The sequence below is a fragment of the Phycodurus eques genome, chromosome 13 (genome assembly GCF_024500275.1).
Source record: "Phycodurus eques isolate BA_2022a chromosome 13, UOR_Pequ_1.1, whole genome shotgun sequence".
In the NCBI taxonomy this organism is placed as follows: Eukaryota; Metazoa; Chordata; class Actinopteri; order Syngnathiformes; family Syngnathidae; genus Phycodurus; species Phycodurus eques.
The window spans coordinates 21,257,140-21,277,004 of record NC_084537.1 but is presented as its reverse complement, the minus strand read 5'-3'; the positions used below and the strand labels follow the sequence as shown (position 1 = coordinate 21,277,004).

Sequence of the window (19,865 nt, the reverse complement as noted above, 5' to 3'; positions counted from 1 at the left end):
CACGTCAGACCACTGTTGACGTCGTTCCAGTTTTTCTCGTTGAAAGTCGGAACTGTCCGACTTCCCGCATCAAAGTGATTGACCTAACCCGCTGACACGGAACAACAACAAACATTTCCTGATGTGACAACTACTATCAAGTCAGTGTAACGGTGCCAGCAGCAGACTGGCATTACTTCAAAATTCACCAGTCGGTCTGAAATATTCTGAAGATTCCCCCCCAACCAGTCAGCGTTTAAATGCACATTCCCTTGCTACACGCAGCTGACTTGACATGAAAACACACAAAAGTGAGCCTTGAAGTCGTCGGGAGCTAATTTTAGTGGCATGCCTCACTTCCTGGAGTTGTGGGTTTCTGCAGGCGACTATCACACCACGTTTGTGAAAGCAAGCAGAGATGGTGCTGAAACAGAGGGGGGCTCTTCCACTGACGCACGGCTAATTCCCTGGCACCGGTGCAAGGAAAATGCATTTCTAACCATCTGCACACTACGCATGATAAAGGAGTACCCAAGCTATTATCTTTTTGGCGCCACTTTTCACAAGTCATGTCGTACAGCACGGGGATACTTCCTACACTGGCATCGACACAAAGCGCCATCGCCAGCTCTTTCGCTGGCTGCCAACATCTCGCACCGCCTGCGCCCTTTCTCACCTCTGCAGGACGCACACGCTCACGCTAACACACCTTGCTATCCATCCAATTATTTATTCTGAGAAATCAGGAAGAAAATTCAGTTTCTAGTGTGAAAACAAGACAATAATTACAAGAGATGATTACATTCAGTTATCTGATGTTATAAAAGTGACAAAACAATATTTACCCATTAGACAGTGGACATTGCGGTTGTTAGAGCACATATTAATGTACGAAAGAATGGAATTTCTATAGAAATAGCGTGTGAATGCTGAAAAGGTGACGCTTAATTAGAATGCTTTGGAATTTTAATTGTTGTAATGCAGACTGTCCCACTTAAAGTTGGAATAGGTCAATATTTTTATAATTTTCTTTTTGTGCAAAATGTGCAAAACGTGGGAATTTTGGTAATGTGGTAAACAGTCCCGTAGATTAGCATTAGCTAACAGTGTTAGCTTCAGATAAGCGCCACTTACCTGATTGCTCTGTGACGTTGTCAATGTAGTGATGAACGGGAAAAAGGGGTATTTGTGTTTCCCACATACACACAGTATAAACTGCTGCTTCCACAAGTAAAAATGCAAGACATGGTGTGAAAAGTGTGATATTATTCTAGATCCTTGGGGAATTTGTACCAAAGCATGACATGGGAGCACAGTGCTCTCCACAGTATGTGGTCTGCGACTGGCTGGCAAACCACTCCAGGGTGTACCTAGTTTCCTTCCCAAAGTTTTTTGCATCCAGCTCCAGCTCACCCGTGACCCTACTCAGGATAAGCGGTGTAGAAAATTAATGCATAATGCACAGAGTTTGACAAGGACTACAACAGTCGAATGCAGCCTGAATCTAATGCAAAAGCGAAATCATCCAAAACTCTCACTTTCAGCTGTTTGTGTTGTGGTGGCGTTTGTTGTTGCGTGGTCCGTGTCAGTGCTCAGAATGTGTCTTCTCTTCTTTGCTGGGTGATGCAGCAGTTCTACAGCCAACCGCCTTCTCAATTGACAGTCACAGGAGGTGCGCGTGACTCAAGGTTGCTGTCGCACTGACTAATCCAAATCGAAAGCATGTGAACGCAAAAAGGATTTGCAGCGCACATAAGCATACCTTCAAAATCGACGTGGAAATTATGATTGGATAGATAAATCGATTATTTTTCTATATATTCTGAAGCTGTACTTTCGATGACAAGACAGCTGGATAAATACAAATTTAAATATATATATATATATATATATATATAAATGTAAAAATCAACATAGACAATAGGTTGATTTGCGCTCTCTATTAAGGTTCAATATCAGAGCTGTATATCAAAATAATGATGCTCACTTTCCTGTTGAGAGGTAGTGTTTATTTTCTCAACTGCAGCTGGGGGGGGAGATCGACGAGGGCACAGTTGGCTCAATTTGGGTAGAATAAGGTTCAATTCTCTTTGAAATTCTTCATTTTCATTCTAAAACGTCAAGAGCTGACACTGGAAGGTCTAAATTTGTGAAGCACGCAAAATCAGGAGTCTCATGTGCCCTTTCTAAGGAACGCTTTATGCAATCTGTGTTTCATGTGCAACTGGGGACAATGAAATGATAGGATTATGTTTTAATGGCGTATGTCACGTCAGTTTATTAGTCCTCCCATGTGCACAGTCAACATTTATTCTGAGAATGCGACTCAAAAATAAGGAAGCTCCTTTAACTAAGTTTTGATTAGCGGAGTAAATGCCGGATAGTCTGATTATTCTTCGGGAAATGTGTACTTCTTGGAAATAGTTTTTTTTTTTTTTTAATTGATATTTTTGTAGTAAATTAAACGGGTTTAAAAATTAATCACATTTTGTCATATTTGTTAAAACTGTCCATATGACCCGGCAGGAGTATATGATTAAATTGATGTGTGAAAAAAAAAATAGCCCTCTCTGACCCCATCTTGTGCCTCTAATTTGCACTTGCAGGCACAATCATAGTGGCCTTTCTCTGCATTGTTAACTGGGGCTTCGGGAGCTTTGCTAAACCTTTGGCGGAATATCCACCTCCGTAATATAAAAACAATGCTTATCCCTCGTTTGCTCAAAACTGGGCATAAGACTATCAAACGGAATCAGAGCGAAAGGACCTCGGGCAGCTGAGGGGATTAAAAAGCAAGGCGTTTCTGCTGGACAGGTTAGTTTATCACTCCTTTATAAATGTTTTCATTTGTTGTATATTCCATAAAATAAAACTTCAAACTCATAACAGTGTTATAGTAACACTCCATTATGGAGAAGTCATGCTACCAACATAACAGCCATGGCTAATGTTGGCTTGTTTAAAGTGATAATTTAGTGTTGCTAGCGCTACTATTTTGTTGATGTTGGATGTGTGTTCTCTGTGAGAATTTATGCCGACTCGGCACTTTTCAAAATCGCGTAACCTTTATGAATGGCTATGTTTGAGAATTACGCTTGTAAACGTCAGTGAGGGGCGTACCTTTGGTTAGAGACTCGAAGGGGGAAGACGGATTAGTGAAGTGGGGTTACTTTCAAGTCTTGCTAGTGGTTTCAACACTGCAACCTACCCGTCTAATGTCTTTACTTGATGTATAACGGGAATGGAATTATAAATTGGTTTTGCACTAAAAACATTTGGTTCTGTTCAGTATGGTATACGTTTTATTGGAATTCCATTGTAAATTGTTCCTGTCACAAACACTGGTTTGCATGGTAAAGTTGTCGAAAATATGGATGTCTCTTAATAGACGAAAGCCCAAACCAAACAGGCCACCCCGGATGCGGCCAGCTGGGGCTCGCCGCATTTGCGCGACTCCCCCTCCTTACCCTCCCCCTTGCACGAGCGAGTGTTCAAATCGCAGGTAGCCGCGCGATGAAAAGGTTTGCTGCATTAAAGTTGCATAACCAAAAAGGCTCATGTGAGGCGACGAAAGCCGGGTGAAAATCTAATTGAGCGCGCCGGGCACAGACTGAACTAGGCCACAATGTTGCAGTTTGATGAAGTGATTCGCTTAGGCAGCGGGAACTGGAGCAAGGCCAGAGTGTTACACACGTCGGAGAACAGGTGAAGACACACACACACACACAAAGGCTACACCCTCACACATAGACTATCGTATCACATTATTCAAATGTGGATGTGTGTACCCGATCACTCAGTTGTATTTTACTTTCACCAACAATCTCTTATTTATAGTTTGTGGTTGATTTCAATGCATGCATTTGCTTTTATGTGTACTATTTTTATGGGGAGCTTTTATTTAGTTAATTTCATTTCATTCATTTTCATTGTTGTGACGTTTGACATTGTCGTGATGTCACGTCCTCACTTTTTGCGCCGTTCTCCTCAGGGCTTGTTGACACTCCCGAGGAGAGTTGCTCGACTGCTCCTGCGCTTAGCACGCTAACATGAAAGAGAGACGCTGAATAGTCAAACTATCTTCTACAGAGGTCAAACGTCGTGTTATTGAGACATATTATAGCAGTGCGCTTCTTGTATACACAGCTCACAGACGTTTTGGTCACTCAATTTTTGTCAATTTTGCTGTTTTTTCCTTTGAAGGTGTGAATGAGGGCCGTGGCTGAAATCGCTGTATTGATTTTCACGTGTTACGCACAGAATAAACTCCTCCCTCTCTGGAGCGACGTTATTGGTTCGGCTCTGACCTTGTTGAGCAAAGTTATCAAGCGTTTTTGGTGTTTTGTGGCAAATCAACAAACTTGGCTGCCAAACTCCATCCACACGTAAGGACGAAAACAAAAATTGTTAGAAATTGAGCGTCGCTATCTACTACACGGTATTCAAATTCGGTTAGCGTAGACCTTGATTGTATTTTCGCGCATGGTTTCTTCAGACTTTCACGATGTCACGATAGGCAACCATCCATCCATTTATTTTTCTCTAGCCCTTTTCCTCATTAGGGTCGCAGGTGAGCTGGAGCCTCGGCAGATCATTTTGTGCGAGAAGAGAGGTACACCACGGACTGGACGCCAGCCAATTGCAGGGCACATATTGACACGTCATAATCTTCAATTAATCTGAATCTTCTATTAATTTGGAACACGGGAGGAAGCCGGAGTAGCCGAAGGAAAGCCATGCAAGCATGGGGAGAACATACATCACGCACATGGGCCCACGTGCAGCCCAAGCCAAGATTCAATTTCTACTGTGAGGCAGATGTGCTAACCACTACCTTACCATGAATCATGACAGACTTGCCTTCCAATATTCATATAGAGAAACTAGCTTTGGGGGGGGGGGTCAATTATTTTTTTAAATTCTGCTACCAAGCCAATTTTCGTCTGCAAAATATGGGAAAGCCATGACAATGTCTTTTTCAATTGACCTTAGAATAAAACAATTTCAAATGGGGCCTTTCCGCACCAATATTACTAGAGTCCAGAAGACCACGATCACATACTAAAAATCCCAAGTGGGTGGTTGAGCAAAACTCCTCCCTACGAACTGAAGTTCACATCATAAAGCGTTAAGACTCTGATGACCCGAACCTGTCAGCACTCACAGGCCACCCAGGCCGCGTTGGAACATCGGCTCTTCACTCGGCCTTTTGAGACGAGCCGAGGAGTCTCACACACGTGTGCGCAGATGACGCTTCTATTGGCCCCGATCTGTGTTCTATTTGTTTGTTTGTGAGCAGGGTTCCGCAAATAACAATTTCCAGGGAAATCTGTGGACGGGCCAAGGCATATCTGATTACATTTTGGACAAAACAGTCTTCCTTCTCCTTCAGAGATAGGACATTTTCCTCACATTTTCCTTAATTTTCCACTGAATTAATCATGAGTCTTAATGACAAGATCCAGGGATAAACAGGAGGTGTCTATTTATGAATGCGGGCAATTTGGTGCGTATCCAAATTATGATTGCTTGAACTTGGCAGAGGATCGCACTCCAGTGAGTGGGATTTTTTTTATCATTGCAAGTGACATAAATATACTTACAGATGCCTTGCATGTCCATGTTACGTCGTAAATGAAGTACTCCCTGTAGTTAAACATGTTGAGACACGTTTACTGGGTTTCTTCTGGTGGGTTTGTACTTCCTTCTACTTGCATTTGAGCCCATCCATAGACTGCCGCATCATATGCTCAATAGGAATCATATTATTCAATGTAGTCGAAAGCCTATCATGAGAAAGTCAGTTTCTTGAGGACAGCTTTCCACTGAAGGTACTTCAAACTGCCATCCTTGTGTCTATGCACAATGTGAAATCAAAACAGTTGTCAAATCGGCACTTTTTTGTTGTAATCAGTGTTCTTGTGATCAGTTTTTCAACAGTTTTTTTTTTCTAACTGCTAATCAGTATTCACTTTTTTCCCCGCAGAATAATAACAGTTGTCCGCATCTAGTTTGAAGTTCCCAAGAATAAAACAAATCCACACCGCTTGGTATTTTTATATGGAAAGGTCACTTTCACTTAAGTGACTATTCCATGTCATAAGCCTCGAACAGCACCGCTTGGAACCGGCTGTCTTCCTAAATCTATTTTCCCCACATGACGATGCAGGCAGTGAGCTTTACCCCCGAAGCCCAGGCAGCAAATCAGTTGAGCTTTTGCAGAAACGGAATACACGCAGAGCAATGTTGTGATAATCCTACCCCACTTGCCTCGGATGAGTTGTTTAGGATCCAGGCCCAAATTCAAGAGGCAGTGTCCGCACCCTAGCTGGTTGCCGGGTGCATTCTACATTGCGATTTCTGTGCACGTTAGAGAGGATAATAAAATCAAAGACAGGGAAGGGAAGATGTATTATTGGTACTGAGATGGTTCATCGAATCGTGAGTGAGATCACGAAAACATGCTGGTACCTCAAATGACCCGAATATCGTACGATATGGACTTTGGCCGAAATGTAGCAACTCAGTAGACTAGACAAAAGATTAACTCTGCTCAACCCCCATTCCTGTTGGGATAACAAGACTGGCATTGATTTACCAGCAATTTCTTCTTTGTCCATTTGTTTGTGCTATCTAACAAGAAGGAGCACTAAGATGCAGACTGGTAAATTAACTTCTTGCCAGCTAGCTGCTATCTGCTGGTTAGCTGCCATATGTGCTTAAAAAAAAATGGTTGAGACTGGTATGTGTGTGTTATGGTTGAAGACGTTGAGGTAAGGCTGTATCGAGTAAAGCGGTGTACACAAATACAATCAGGCCAAATCTGAGCATTTGCCCTCCCTTCCCATCAAAGCCAGAAAAAGCCCAATTATCTGATATCTTTACAAGATTAGGCTGAGGGATTAACTGTGGTGTGGGTTGTTTTAAGTGATCGTCCCCGATCTGTTCGGAAAACGGTCGGGTCGACAATATTAACTCAAACCCATTCTATATTTACGATGAAAATTTACTAAAGGTTCGTGAGTGCAAAAACGGGCGCCAAAAAAAGTGGAAGCTGATCTCCTAACAAAGCAAACCCAGGATTGAGTCTGCCAAACACAAAACTGCCACGCAGTACATTTTGCACGTTCTAGGAGGAGTATATAAAAATAGATGAATTTGCACACGTCCATGTGATTTATCAAACCTGAGACACATTTTGCATCTTTAAACAGGCAACTGGAATACACTGGAGTAAACCTTTTTGAAATGCCATAAAGAAAAATTATCGGCACATATCGTCTATTCAGCAATACAATTTTGAAGCTTCTGAATAATGTGAGGGCAGACTTGGTGATAGTCACAAGAAAGAGTCATGCGATACCAGCTTTGAGAAAACTTTCAACACTGCATTTCCTTGCATCAGGTTCATTTCCAGCGTGAAGTGACAATTGGTGCTGGCTTGTATGTGGTTACTGGCTTCCCCAAAACTATTGGAGCAGTAGATTTATTTTTTTTCTGTTCACCTTCCATTAACACTTCCAATTCCATCACTTCAAACTTCACTTTGTGCTCCCAAATTTTCCATGGGGACCATCAGAGCCACCTAAAGCGCAAAACCTTCTTTTAAATATGGCGGTCTCCACCATTTTTATACCCGTTGCCAACAGGTATAAAAATGCTTGTGCAATCTGTTACAGTGAAGACATAATGTAGCGCCCACTATTTAGGATCTTATGGAATCAGGCCCTACAAGAGCAGTTAAGCACACACAGAGTGATTTGTCCTTGTCGTATGTGGGGTCTCTCACATTTTAAAAATAGGTTATGATTTTAAAAAAATAAATAAAAAACATTTAAAACAAAGTTTGAAATGAGTAAGTCGGTACGTGAGGAAATCTTGCTCAGTGTTGAGGTTTAAGATTTGCGAAAACTTAAAAAAAAAAAGTTGAAAAGTCAGGAGTCAGTTGCCTGAAAGGACACGCAAGGAAGCTGAGGACAATAGGAAAGCGCATCCAACTGTTGCCGCTCCATGAGATGCATATTTAATTTTTGCCAAGCGTCATTTAATAAGGTGGCCGCCATTCTGTCCCCATTCATGCATTTTATTGAGGACGTTTATCAGACATTTCTCAAGATTGCATATTACAAGAGCCTATAATGGTCTCTGGGAGAGACGCTAATGACTCATGTGCGCCTCTTTAACTGACGCATTCTCTTCATGGCGGGGAATTACTGTAATACAATCTTCACCCCTACGCTGCACATAAACGCCAGCCAGCCACGCATTTGCTGTCAGATGCTTTTTACCGCAATCAGTTGGTGGGAGACATGAGTGAAAGTCAAAAGCCCATAAGGGGAAATCAATAAGCCAAACATGGAATCGCATGTCGGGATAACGAGAGCATATCACGTGAGCAAGACGCATGCACATGCCGTCACTTTCTATAAATGTCAGACACTCGCTGCTCTTCAGCCTTACAAAATTAAATAATGTACGCATGTATTCATTGATATTTTAGGATGTAGCGACACAACATTAGCATTCCCAACATCTGTAACAGTTACACGGTAGCTCACTAAATGCATTTGCTTTCCATTGCTGTGTTGCTCGGTCTTCAACTAAATAGGCCCAGATTTCGGAATAAAGGTTGGGGAAAACACTGCTTTCAATTACGACTTCAAAATGGTCCCGGATTGGTTGTTAGAAATCTTATGGCTTTTCATAGTCAAGTGAATTATAATTTACAGGACAAATAATAATTACACAAAAAGTAGTTATTCAAATTACAACTGCATAGTTACTGTATGCGTATTAGCATGTCTAGCTATGCTTACAAAACAATTCAGTAACAACTATGCTCATTTGGAAACAGAAACAGTATTGGTATTTGATGACGTGCCACTTACACACGCTGTACTGTATGAAGTGCTGCCTCCCACAAGTGAAAAAGTCTTTATGTGCACCCTCATACTCTTGGGTATGCTCCCACAATTAGAAGTCACAAGGATCTATTGCACTTTTCGCCTTTTTTCTCCTCAATATGTTGGTCAATTCGTCTTTATTGCTTACCATATTGCCACATTGCATCTAGAGATCTCCACTCATTTCCCAATGCCACGTGTAGAAATGTGCCAGGGCGCTTCTTCAGAGAATTTTATTAAAAATGGAGTACAGCAGCAACCGGTTTACCTGCAGGCAAAAGCTCTATAAAGAAGCTTTAAAGGCAGCAAGCCGGTTACACTCCTGCTGTTGCAGCTTTTCTGGGTTTTGGGGGAAAAAAGGGGAATAAAACAGTGTTTGAAGCCCATCTAGAGCAATGATGCCTACAGAGGAAGAAAAACAGTCTAGTTTTAATAATAGCAATGATGATGTGTGTACGTCTTATTTGGTACATTGACATCTAAACAGAATCTGCAGGTAAACCACTGTACAGCAAGCCAGTCCACGAAGAGCTAGATAGCGTGATAGGCTAATGTAGCGGTCTACATCGCCGCTCGGGGCGATTGACAGCTTTTTAAGAAAATACAGGTTAAGTATGTATGGGTTTTCCATTGGAGGCTGATAGCTAACAAAATGCATATTCTTTGCTTATATCCATACTGGTTTGTTTTAAATGTCATCCAATTGAAACGCTATATCATGTCCCCCCCATTTCCAAAGATAAAGACAAACATTTTGTTTTGCACTTTGTAAAAACAAAACACTCAAACTGTCGTGTATTATGAAAAATTGTACGGTTTAATTTTTATTTTATTGTGTACACACATGGTACATACCGAACTAGGATTTTTGGCTTACCATTACACCTTACTTCATAGACGCTATTGTTCACACAACCAAACAAAGAGATAACTGCTGATTTGAAAGTTGCCCCTAATAATACAGCATCACCTAAAAATGTAAAAAGTATCCCAGTAAAATATAGCGTGGAGTCCTCTAAGTTGTAAACGAGTTCCTTGCCCAGCATTAGAGATGATACTACGTTTGAGTCGACTTGTTTGATATTATTCCAAAAATGTGTTGGGTTCATAAATGAATGCTTCGCCAATAGGACACTTAACCCTAACTGAACACTAATCGTTACGATAACCACAACTGTAACACCAACCCTAACCCCAGGCCAAACCCAAACCTAACCCTACCAATACCCATACCCTAACCCCAACACCAACCCCATCCCCTAAACTTGATTTGCCCATTTTTAGGGGACATGGTACGGATTAGTACCGCACATCCGAAAGAGACAAATCAAGGGCTGACAAAGTCATCGCTTTATTTCAGTTTTATACAAGCCACACGATGCTCATCGCTCACTTCAAACGTAGTATAAAGTTACACGCAGCAGCCCTTCGCACGCTGCTACGCTGACATGACTCCGATTTTATTAATCCAGATAAGGGAATCAGTATAGCAATCCTGACTCTTTGTGGCGCTGACCACAGAGGCCCTCGGCATGACAATGAAATGAGCAGTACGACACTGAGGTGTCCAGGAGAGGCAATGTAATTCTGCCAATAATTAGCCGTGACTCTGCTGCCGAGTGGAGAAGAAAAAAAAAAGTGACCGAGATACGGCTCGACTTTGCAAAGCTGACAAACAGCACTTTGTCTCCCCCGAGGCTCGACAGACACAAGATCACACGGCAGCAAAAATGAATGTTTTCAAAATGGCACGGTCCCGGTCTTGCCCATTTCATGCCGACTTAAAGATCTATAAATACACAATGAGAGACACAGGAAGCTTTAAAAATGCATACACCTCTTACACCGCTCTGCATGCACATTAATATTTATATAGGCTCCAAGACATGGAAGGGAATTCACATCCCCTTACCTGAGAGGGCATGTTCAATCTCTGAGTGCTTTCATTTTGTTTCATAATTTTGCTTGCATTACAAGCATCCTTAAATGTGACTTCCCGTGACGTAGCTATGGTTTGCCATCAAGCAAGCCTTTGACCCCTCCCTGAGCCGTCACCTTTTCGTGGTGGAGGGGTATGTGCGTCCCCATGATCCTAGTAGCTAAGTTGTCTGGGGCTTTACGTCCCTGGTAGGGTCACCCATGGCAAACGGGTTCCTAGGTGAGGAACCAGACAAAGCACGGCTCAAATGACGCCTTATGATGATGAACATAAATGGACCTCAGCTTCCCTTGACCGGACGCGGGTCACCGGGGCCCCCCCTGGAGCCAGGCCTGGTGGTGGTGCTCGAAGGCGAGCGCCTGAGTCTGAGCTGGTGTGCAAGGTTGAGAAGTTCCGACTAGATATAGTTGGCCTCACCTCAACACACAGCTTGGGCTCCGGTACCAGTCCTCTTGAGAAGAGTTGTACTCTTTTCCACTCATAAATTGCCCACGGTGAGAGGCACCGAGCAGGTGTGGGCATACTTACGACTGTACATTGGGGTTTACCCCGGTGGACGATAGCGTAGCCTCCCTCCGCCTTCGGGTGGGGGGGGTGGGTCCTGATTGTCTTGGCAACATGGGAAAATCTGCTCTGAAAAGGGCTAGGAGTGAATAAGTTAAAAATGACAAGTTGTTTGCCACCACATTAAGCTATTAAACTACAAATTGTGCTGAATTATATATAAATAAAGTTATTATTATTATCTTAGCAAAGCAATTTTTACCATTATATGTGTGGAAATACTGTGGTATTAAACTCTTCCAGGACCAGAACCAAGTCGCCTTCATGCACCAGCAGCGCAGATGCCCGGAAAAGAATGAACGGGAGGAACCCTGGTGGGTGAGCACACCGAGCTAAGAGCCTTCCGCTGAGGTGCCCTTGCCAGAAGACCCGACGGGCAACCCACCAGACGACTCACCCGCAACGCGGCTCTGGCTGACAACATACTCTTCTGACGCTCCACAAACTACTTCATGGTGCACCATTCAGAGCCTTGAAACGTCATCTATTGGGACTGTCATAAACTGAGGACCCCTATAGCATCGCTTCATTAAAATGACTGGCAGACATTTTATAAATCCACAGGGACTAATTTTTATTTATTTTTTGGATACATGTGCAAGTGGCAGCACTTTATGCACAGGGAGCAGGGTCAATACAGCAGGTATGCCCATCAAACAGAAGCACCAGCAAAGCAGTGAGTGGGTGTATCAGCAGCAAGATAAGCAGACACTGTAAGTGTTTGGCGAGGATAATGACATTGCACCGGACCCTATTATGGCGATAACAGCTGTGCGCTAGGAAATGGCCACTTCGGGAAAGGTTTGAATCGTTGTCCTTGGGACCTCGGTCCTCATGCATCACAGGACTTGTGTTTGGGGTGACTGTTTTCCAAAGAAAAATGTTGCTCACCGATGTGTGTGTTTGTGTGTGCATTTGTGCATACTGTGTTGATCACAATTGGATCTGACGCGACAAAGAAAGAATGGAAGACTTGAAGCTGCAATTTACAAGCAGAAAATAGTAGAATACAGTGAAGTCTGGGTGTAAAACTAATCTTTATATCTCAGTGGGGTCTATGGACCCCCGCCCCCAAAAAAAAAAAAAAAAGAGATCCGTCAGTTATTGGTTTAATTGTACTTTACAGGGGGTCCTCGGTTAATGATGTCATTCTGTTCCTACAACAGCCACGTAGGCCCTACATATAAAACAACCCGATGAAAAGAGGAACTATATCAGTACCGCTGCGGGCCTTCTTGTGCCATGTGAATCTCAGATTCAGGAGGAGCAGTGTGGTCTTCGTCCTGGCCGTGGCACAGTGGACCAGCTCTACACCCCGAGTATTCTTACGTCGCTACGCAAACTGGTTCATTGTCGGTTATTTGTAACCTGGAAACCGCATATGTGATTATTAGCGTAAACCAAGGAAGCCCTGTCCTAACAATATCTTGACTCCATTTGTGCTTGCTGATCCCTTTATTTGACTTTTTATGCATATTTGTTTTCTTTTTTTTTGTTTTTATGCTTTGTACTGTGTCCTTTAGTGCACAAAAAAAGGCATGTATAAATGAAGGAGGAGGATGTTAAGAAGAAGAAGAACAATAACAATAACAACATTACCCAAAGATGCACGCCGCATTGGCCCTGTAGTACAGCGACGCAATAAAATGTATTGTACCACTTTCAGCAAGAAATTAAATTTTCAGTTGATGGTTGCCTTGACCATTTTTTCCCCATTCACCTTATTCACGATCCCCTTGGGAAAGGAAATACGGTGCATACGGAAACTATTTACAACACACACTTTGCACTGGTGGAGTAGTGGTACATACTGCAAGTTTCGACCAAAATTCTAACACAAAAGGGCCCAAGACAGATAAAAGAAAATGGGCGGGTTGTGCGGGATCTGCATCACAGTGTAAAACAGGGGTGTCAAACTCATTTTTGTAACGGGTCACATTGTAGTTATGACTCAGGGGGCTGTTATGACTTGGAACCCATACAAAGGAATTATCCCCTCATATACTGTATACACTGTACATTGATGAAAAACTAGTTTTAAAATCAGAAGTCTATAGTCATAGCCATAGCCATAGTAACAATGATTTTTGCAAAATAAAATACTCTTGGAATCACATCCAAAATGGATTTGAATATTGGAAAACAGTACTGCTTTAACATAACAAAAATGTGGAAAAAGTGAAGCCTGAGAATACTATCCAGATGGACTGAAATGCCAAGGAAAAAACAGGGGAACAAAATCATATTTTCTGTGGTTTATGCACATTTGCCCCACTTTTGACCCATATTATGCATTAATTTTAGGCAATAAACTCACAATTTTTGTTCAAACAAGACAAAATGCGGGCGGCAAGGTGGTCAACTGGTTAGCACGTCTGCCTCACAGTTCTGAGGACCGGGATTCAAATCCCGGCCCCCGCCTGTGTGGAGTTTGCATGTTCTTCCCGTGCCTGCGTGGGTTTTCTACGGGTACGCCGATTTCCTCCCACATCCCAAGAACATGTGTGGTAGGTTGAATGAAGATTCTAAATTGCCCGTAGGTGTGAATGTGAGTGCGAATGGTTGTTCGTTTCTACGTGCCCTGCGATTGGCTGGCGACCGGTTCAGGGTGTACCCCGCCTCTCGCCCGAAGATTGCTGGGATAGGCTCCAGCACACCCGCGACCCTTGTGAGGATAACGCAGGTACAGAAGATGGATGGATGAAGACAAAATGCACGCTTCTTCCCCGGGTGCCACGAGAGCAGATATTATTCACGGTGATATTTTCCTTTTTTTTTCTTTTTTTTTTGTGTGTGCGCGTCTTTTGTCCGGGATGCAGCACCTTAATTCCCCTGACACATGAGTCAAAACTCAAGCTTGCCTCTCAGAAACCAAGAGTTGCCATTTCGCTTTAAGTGGCTTGTCTTGTAAGCATTACACATGCTCAAGTGTGGCTCGTCCTTTTTCACTGACAGGAGGTGATATAACAATTGGAACCCCTTGTCACATATGCTTCGCATCAAACAAAACAATCATGCACGAGCCTCTCACCCAAAAAAAATTAAAATAAAAATCTGCAACTTTTTTTCCCCCTCCCATGAGGATAAAAACATCTTACTGTTTGTGTTGTACTTGACTCCATTTATGTACTCGGGGCAGGGTCTCTCCACAATCCTCCCGGTGTTGCTCTGTGGCCAGCAGGTGCCAATCTCATCAGTGGTGGCGCTACAGTAGAAACCTTGTAGGGTTTTAAAGAAAACAACAACAAAAGAATAATTCACAGCTTCCATTTGAGTTGTCATTTCCTCACCTCTCAGCACTGGAGCGTTCCTTCTTACCATCAGCGTTCAATTGTGAGAGTGAAGCGTTGTCCCACGGCGTGTCTTGCGACACGTCCAGCAAAGTGCAATCGAAGTCCGCCCAGATGATCCGGTTGAGGGTCGCATCCATGGTCCCGTGCATGCGGACGGATTGAGGGGCGCGCACGCACTGAGCCGAGCCGAGCCGAGCCGAGCCAGTGCGCCAGCTCGTGTGCGGCGAGCGGCAGTTTAATAATTCGGTCCCCACTCCCACTCCCCCCCCCCCCCCCCCCCCCTCGCCCTCCCCCGCCCACGACTAGCAGAGGACTCGCAGTCCCGAGTCGCACGCACTGGCCAATCAGAGCCATCATAATAATCGCCATAAAAGTACAAACAAATAAAAACGCGTCAATCAACGTCAGACGAGAGGTAGAGCCAAGCTAAAACTCATCACTGCTGGTACTCTTACTTACTTCGACTTTGCACGGTTAATTTAAAAGTATGGCTTTATATAAAATAGTAGTTTCCATAACCAGGTGGCGTTGTCGGGCGACTACATATGACGTCACCGGGCCAAACCCGGAAGACGGGTTACGGACTTCGCGCCATAACCAAGCTAGCATAACTTCGGGATGATGTCATGATAGTTTGAATTTGCTAAAATGTGGTTCTTAGACGAAAGTGAAATACATGTTATCATTTATTGATACAAATATGATAAATATATATTTAAAGCTAAATGTCGGATAATATCTTTGGTGTAAAACAAAAGACGTAGACGTTGAATATTCCTACGGTTGTTTAGTCCATTTCCATACCTGGAACGGATGGAAGTGCTTTGACCTCTTTTGCCGAATTCAGATGTCGGTTGGCTTGCTTGGTGAAATCGCGCCTAATATATACCTGATGCGTATCGACTTCCGGGTCGGAGTCAGTCGCGGGAGTGAGGAAGACCGATGCAAAAATAAAAGATGACAGGAACTCCTAGTCTTAATGAAACTGTGTGTTTATTTTAAAGGACGACTTCGTATAGTATCGTAGCATACATCGGCAGGTGGCTCTGTTCGGTTTATCCACGTAATTACAAAAATAGGGGGTGTTAATTGCCTTAAAAGAGGTGTTCTTCTTAAAACAAGAGTTCTTCTTTGTGTTTAACAGCGGTTTGCAAAGTTTAAGAGTGCATTAACGCCACCCAATGATTTGCAATGATTCCTGCGTTGGATCACATTTAAAATGTAAATGAGGGGTCAACTGAGGGCTCACTCCTTATTGGGATCTGAATAATGCAAAGCGGTCCCAGTTTGATACACACTTATGAAATGAATTTGCTCAGACTACCTTCAGTTATGTTCTGAATAATAATTAATGATATACATTAATGTGAAGACACTGATCACGTATATGACTTCTCACAATAATTACCAAAAAATTATTCAACAAGGTAAAAAAAACAGAAACAGATCATTTTTGATCATGTGATCAGTAATTGCCCAGCATGTTGGAGGTCGAGATCAGGAGGATAAGCTAAGCTTGAAACGAAAAGACTAGTAGACAAATTTGTGTTTGTTTCTGTTTGTTTATTTTTTCTGTGTAATCCCAATCAATCACAGAAATGAAAATGTCACCTCAAGAAAGTTCTGATGATTCTACTCTGTTTTCGAGTCACAGATCTTTTTTTTTGTTTTGTTTTGTTCTTATACAGAAGCAGCTGTCCAGTTTGTGTCCGTCTTAATAATGCCACAATTGTCATATAAATCTATTGTTTTCGATTTGTCAGTTTTTAAGTTCAAAAAGTATTTTTCAACATATCGACACTGTATACATATTCATAAGGCACTACAAATGTGGTGCGAGTGAGGCGTGTGTCTGGGGAGCAGGGGCGGGAGCAAAGATCGCGGACCAAGGAGGTTGCAAATAAAGAATTGAGATGCACCCCCTGTGTCCGTTTTGTGCGCCTTGTTGTCTGATTAGTTTCACCTGCTCTCATCAGTCATACCCTTATGGGACAGCCAATCACCTCCTTCTCCCTGCACTTGTGTTCGGCCCAGCTGTGTCCCCCGATGTAATTTGACTGAGTGCACATTTCCGTTCAATCGTGGTTGGATCCTGTTTGTTAGTGGTCATTGCCCTTGAAACTGCCTTCATTCTGTTCATTGCTTCTTGAGTACGTCTCCTGTTTTCAGATAATAATCATTGTTGAAGGCTTAGCTTGTTTGGGTTGGTTGGGAAGGACCAAAACAGGAAGATCAAGGGTTTTAATATTTTTCATATAGTTCTACGTTAAAATATTTAGCCTGTAAAATAGAACGTTGACATTTAGGCTTGGGGAGCTGAAACCGTTTGGGGTCAGGGACCCCTCTCAGGGGAGATTTGTTTTTACAAGGAAACCCTCATAATCAAAACAATTGAACATCATGTCATATTATGACAGATTTAGAACCTATGATTAAGAACCCCAGATTAAGAACCTATGAGTTCCACCAACTTCACTCTGCTGATTACAGCAAATTGTAATTCTGAGGAGTCATTTTGATTGTCACGTGAGACGAACCGTCTGGTAGATTAGGACAGCCCCCTTCGACTTTCTTTTGAACATTTTCGATGTCTAATTAAAATAACCAGTGTGTGTCCATTTTCAATTACAATTGGATGGATCGATGGATTCTAAAGTAAGAGACTTTCCACCACTGCAGAAAACTCACGCTATGTGGAATTTAAAATTGTCACTCTACCTTCCTTACCCCATGAAAACCATGTAAAGTGAATTAATTCCTTCGTTTGAACCGTACATGCAATGTGCAGTGTTTTACATGTACATTTGAACATTCCGGACTCAGAGAATTAACTGTTGCACAATCCTCCCTTGCTACGTCACCGTTCACTTATTGTGGGTTCAGTGCAGACTTTTTTTTTTTTTTTTTTTTCATTATCCAGTACGGTCTGTCGCCATTAGAGTAAATGTCGTTAGCTAATTGAATATAGCCTACCGCCGCTAGTTAGGACGATTGTAATCCATAACAGGTGGCATAGATACAAGGAGGATGGAAACAGCCGCGGGTGCTCTTTCAATCACTTTATCAAACAAATGGTAACAAAATACAGTAATGAAAAGCATTATTAGCACATCTGGCCGTAGCACCACCTGACATTTCACTGCAAACCACAGTGGCTAAAGCTATAGACGGGAAATAGCTGACCTACATTACGTACGTATACGTTCACTTCTACGTCACAGTGCATACACACATTCACAGTCACATTTTCTATTGTGTTGAATGTGTGGATCGCGACCCCAAGGAGACACCCCATATGTATATATTGTATTGGTTGTTGGTGGTGAAGTGTATGCATGTAACTTGAAAATATCTACAAATAGTACCATAATTACTTGGTCGTTACTTTGTGGATTTCCTTGGAAGCTGTAGCAGTATTTTCATAAAACAAAGAGAGGAAATTTGGATATTTGAGAGGCTGCTTGCAATGATAGCCCGGCACACTATGGGCTCCTTACTGTGATTTTAAAATGTGAAATGTGATCTTTATAAAATGTGGTTTTCCCCCCCGAAGATGAATTGGCCTCTTGATATTTAAAGAATGTTCATCTGAATTGGAAATTAGCATCCGGTTCAGCGCTCCTGACACTTAACATTCTCTGAAGCACCGTGCGCTTGTAGAAGGTTGAGTGGTGCTCCTTTCCCATCACCTGCTGCAAGAACCGATGTCGCCCCTTCACACAGTCTACCAACATACAACACAATACACAGTGGACCAGCTGGGTAAATAAATACTATCAGGCAGTCTTGGATTCGTTGGAGTTTTCTGTGAATATTTTGACATTCGAAATCTGACCTTTTTCTCGTCTCCCTGGACTTTTTCATGTTTCAGTGAACTATAAGTGGGTCGAAAATGCAAAAGCCGTTGGATACGGAGCGTTAAGACGAGAGGCCTCTGCGACTTCCTTGCTGTTTACCTGCTCGACATGAAACGTGACCTTTCTGTTTAACGTAACACTTTCCCATTTCACCCTCCCCACTTCTGAGCTTTTGAGATCATGCACCCATAGATCTGCAACAACCAGTGCACTGAACAATATTAGCACCTGAGCACCAACTGGTGGAATCTATCCATTCATTCATTTTCCATAGTTCTTGTACTCATTAGGGTTGCTGGTGAGCTAGAGCCTATCCCAGCTGACTTTCAGGTGCGAGGCGGAGTGGACCCTGGCCCACAGCCACATAAAGGAAAGACTGGACAATCTTAGATGTAGCTGCGCTTGTCTAACTCAGTAACAGGTACAGAATATATTAAGCAATTTAAGGGTACCAATAATGTGGTTATTCTGATACAATGAAAATTGTACAAATGGTGCACAGAGTCCTCCAGCACGTAAGGGGCCAGTCGTGTGGTAACACTCGTCAAACACAGTTATGCACATAACGCAGAGTGACGAAGCTACAACAATGAATACGGTAATGTCACAACAGAGATGTGCAAAATTGGCAAAAAATGGCAACTTCATGGATTTAGTGTTCATTGTTCGATAGCTTCTACCTGAGGGGGGAAGGAGGTGAAATGTTGGTGACCAGGATGTGGAGGGTCCAAGAGAATTTTGCCTGCTCTTGTCTTAGTTCTTGCAGCGTGCAAGTCCTCGAGAGTGAAGAGCGGTGCACCACTGATCCTTTCGGCAGTCCTGAGTGTCAGGTTGCAGTAGGACTTTGTCCTTCTTTGTAGCAGCACCAAACCAGACTGTGATGGATGAACACAGGGTTGACTGTTTGATCGCTGTGTAGAACTGCCTCAACAGCTCCCACAGCAGGCCGCGCTTGTACATCCTCTGCTGGGCCTTTTTCAGGACGGTGTTGATTTTGGTCTCGCACTTCAGGTGCTGAAAGACTGTAATTCCCAGGAAGTTGAAGGTCTCAACGTTTTACACAGGACAGTTGGACATGTACGTGAGGGGAAGCTGTGGCGAAGGAAGTTTCCTGAAGTCCACAATCATCTCTGTGGTGTTGAGCGGGTTCTTCTCCAGGTTGCTTTGACCGCACCAAAGCTCCATGCGCGCCACTTCCTGTTAATATGCAGACTCGTCCCTATCTTTGATGAGGCTGCTGACTGTGGTGTCGTCTGCATACATGGACACATGCTTGGGGGGTGGATGTGGTGGTTACCCCGAGCCTCACCTGCTGTGTCCTGCCCATCAG

General features: G+C 43.0%; 1 protein-coding gene across 1 annotated transcript in view; it reads right to left on the bottom strand.

Annotated features, from left to right (window-relative positions):
• LOC133411133 (corticotropin-releasing factor receptor 2) overlaps positions 1 to 14,890 on the bottom strand; it is a 29,314-nt gene extending 14,424 nt beyond the window's left edge. The window contains exons 1-2 of the mRNA XM_061693058.1: positions 14,704 to 14,890; positions 14,484 to 14,603 (exon numbers count right to left, since the gene is read on the bottom strand). Of these exons, the coding sequence (XP_061549042.1) occupies positions 14,484 to 14,603; positions 14,704 to 14,827 (244 nt within the window). The 5' untranslated portion in view covers positions 14,828 to 14,890. The remainder of the gene's footprint in view (positions 1 to 14,483; positions 14,604 to 14,703) is intronic.
• Positions 14,891 to 19,865: the final 4,975 nt, after the last annotated feature.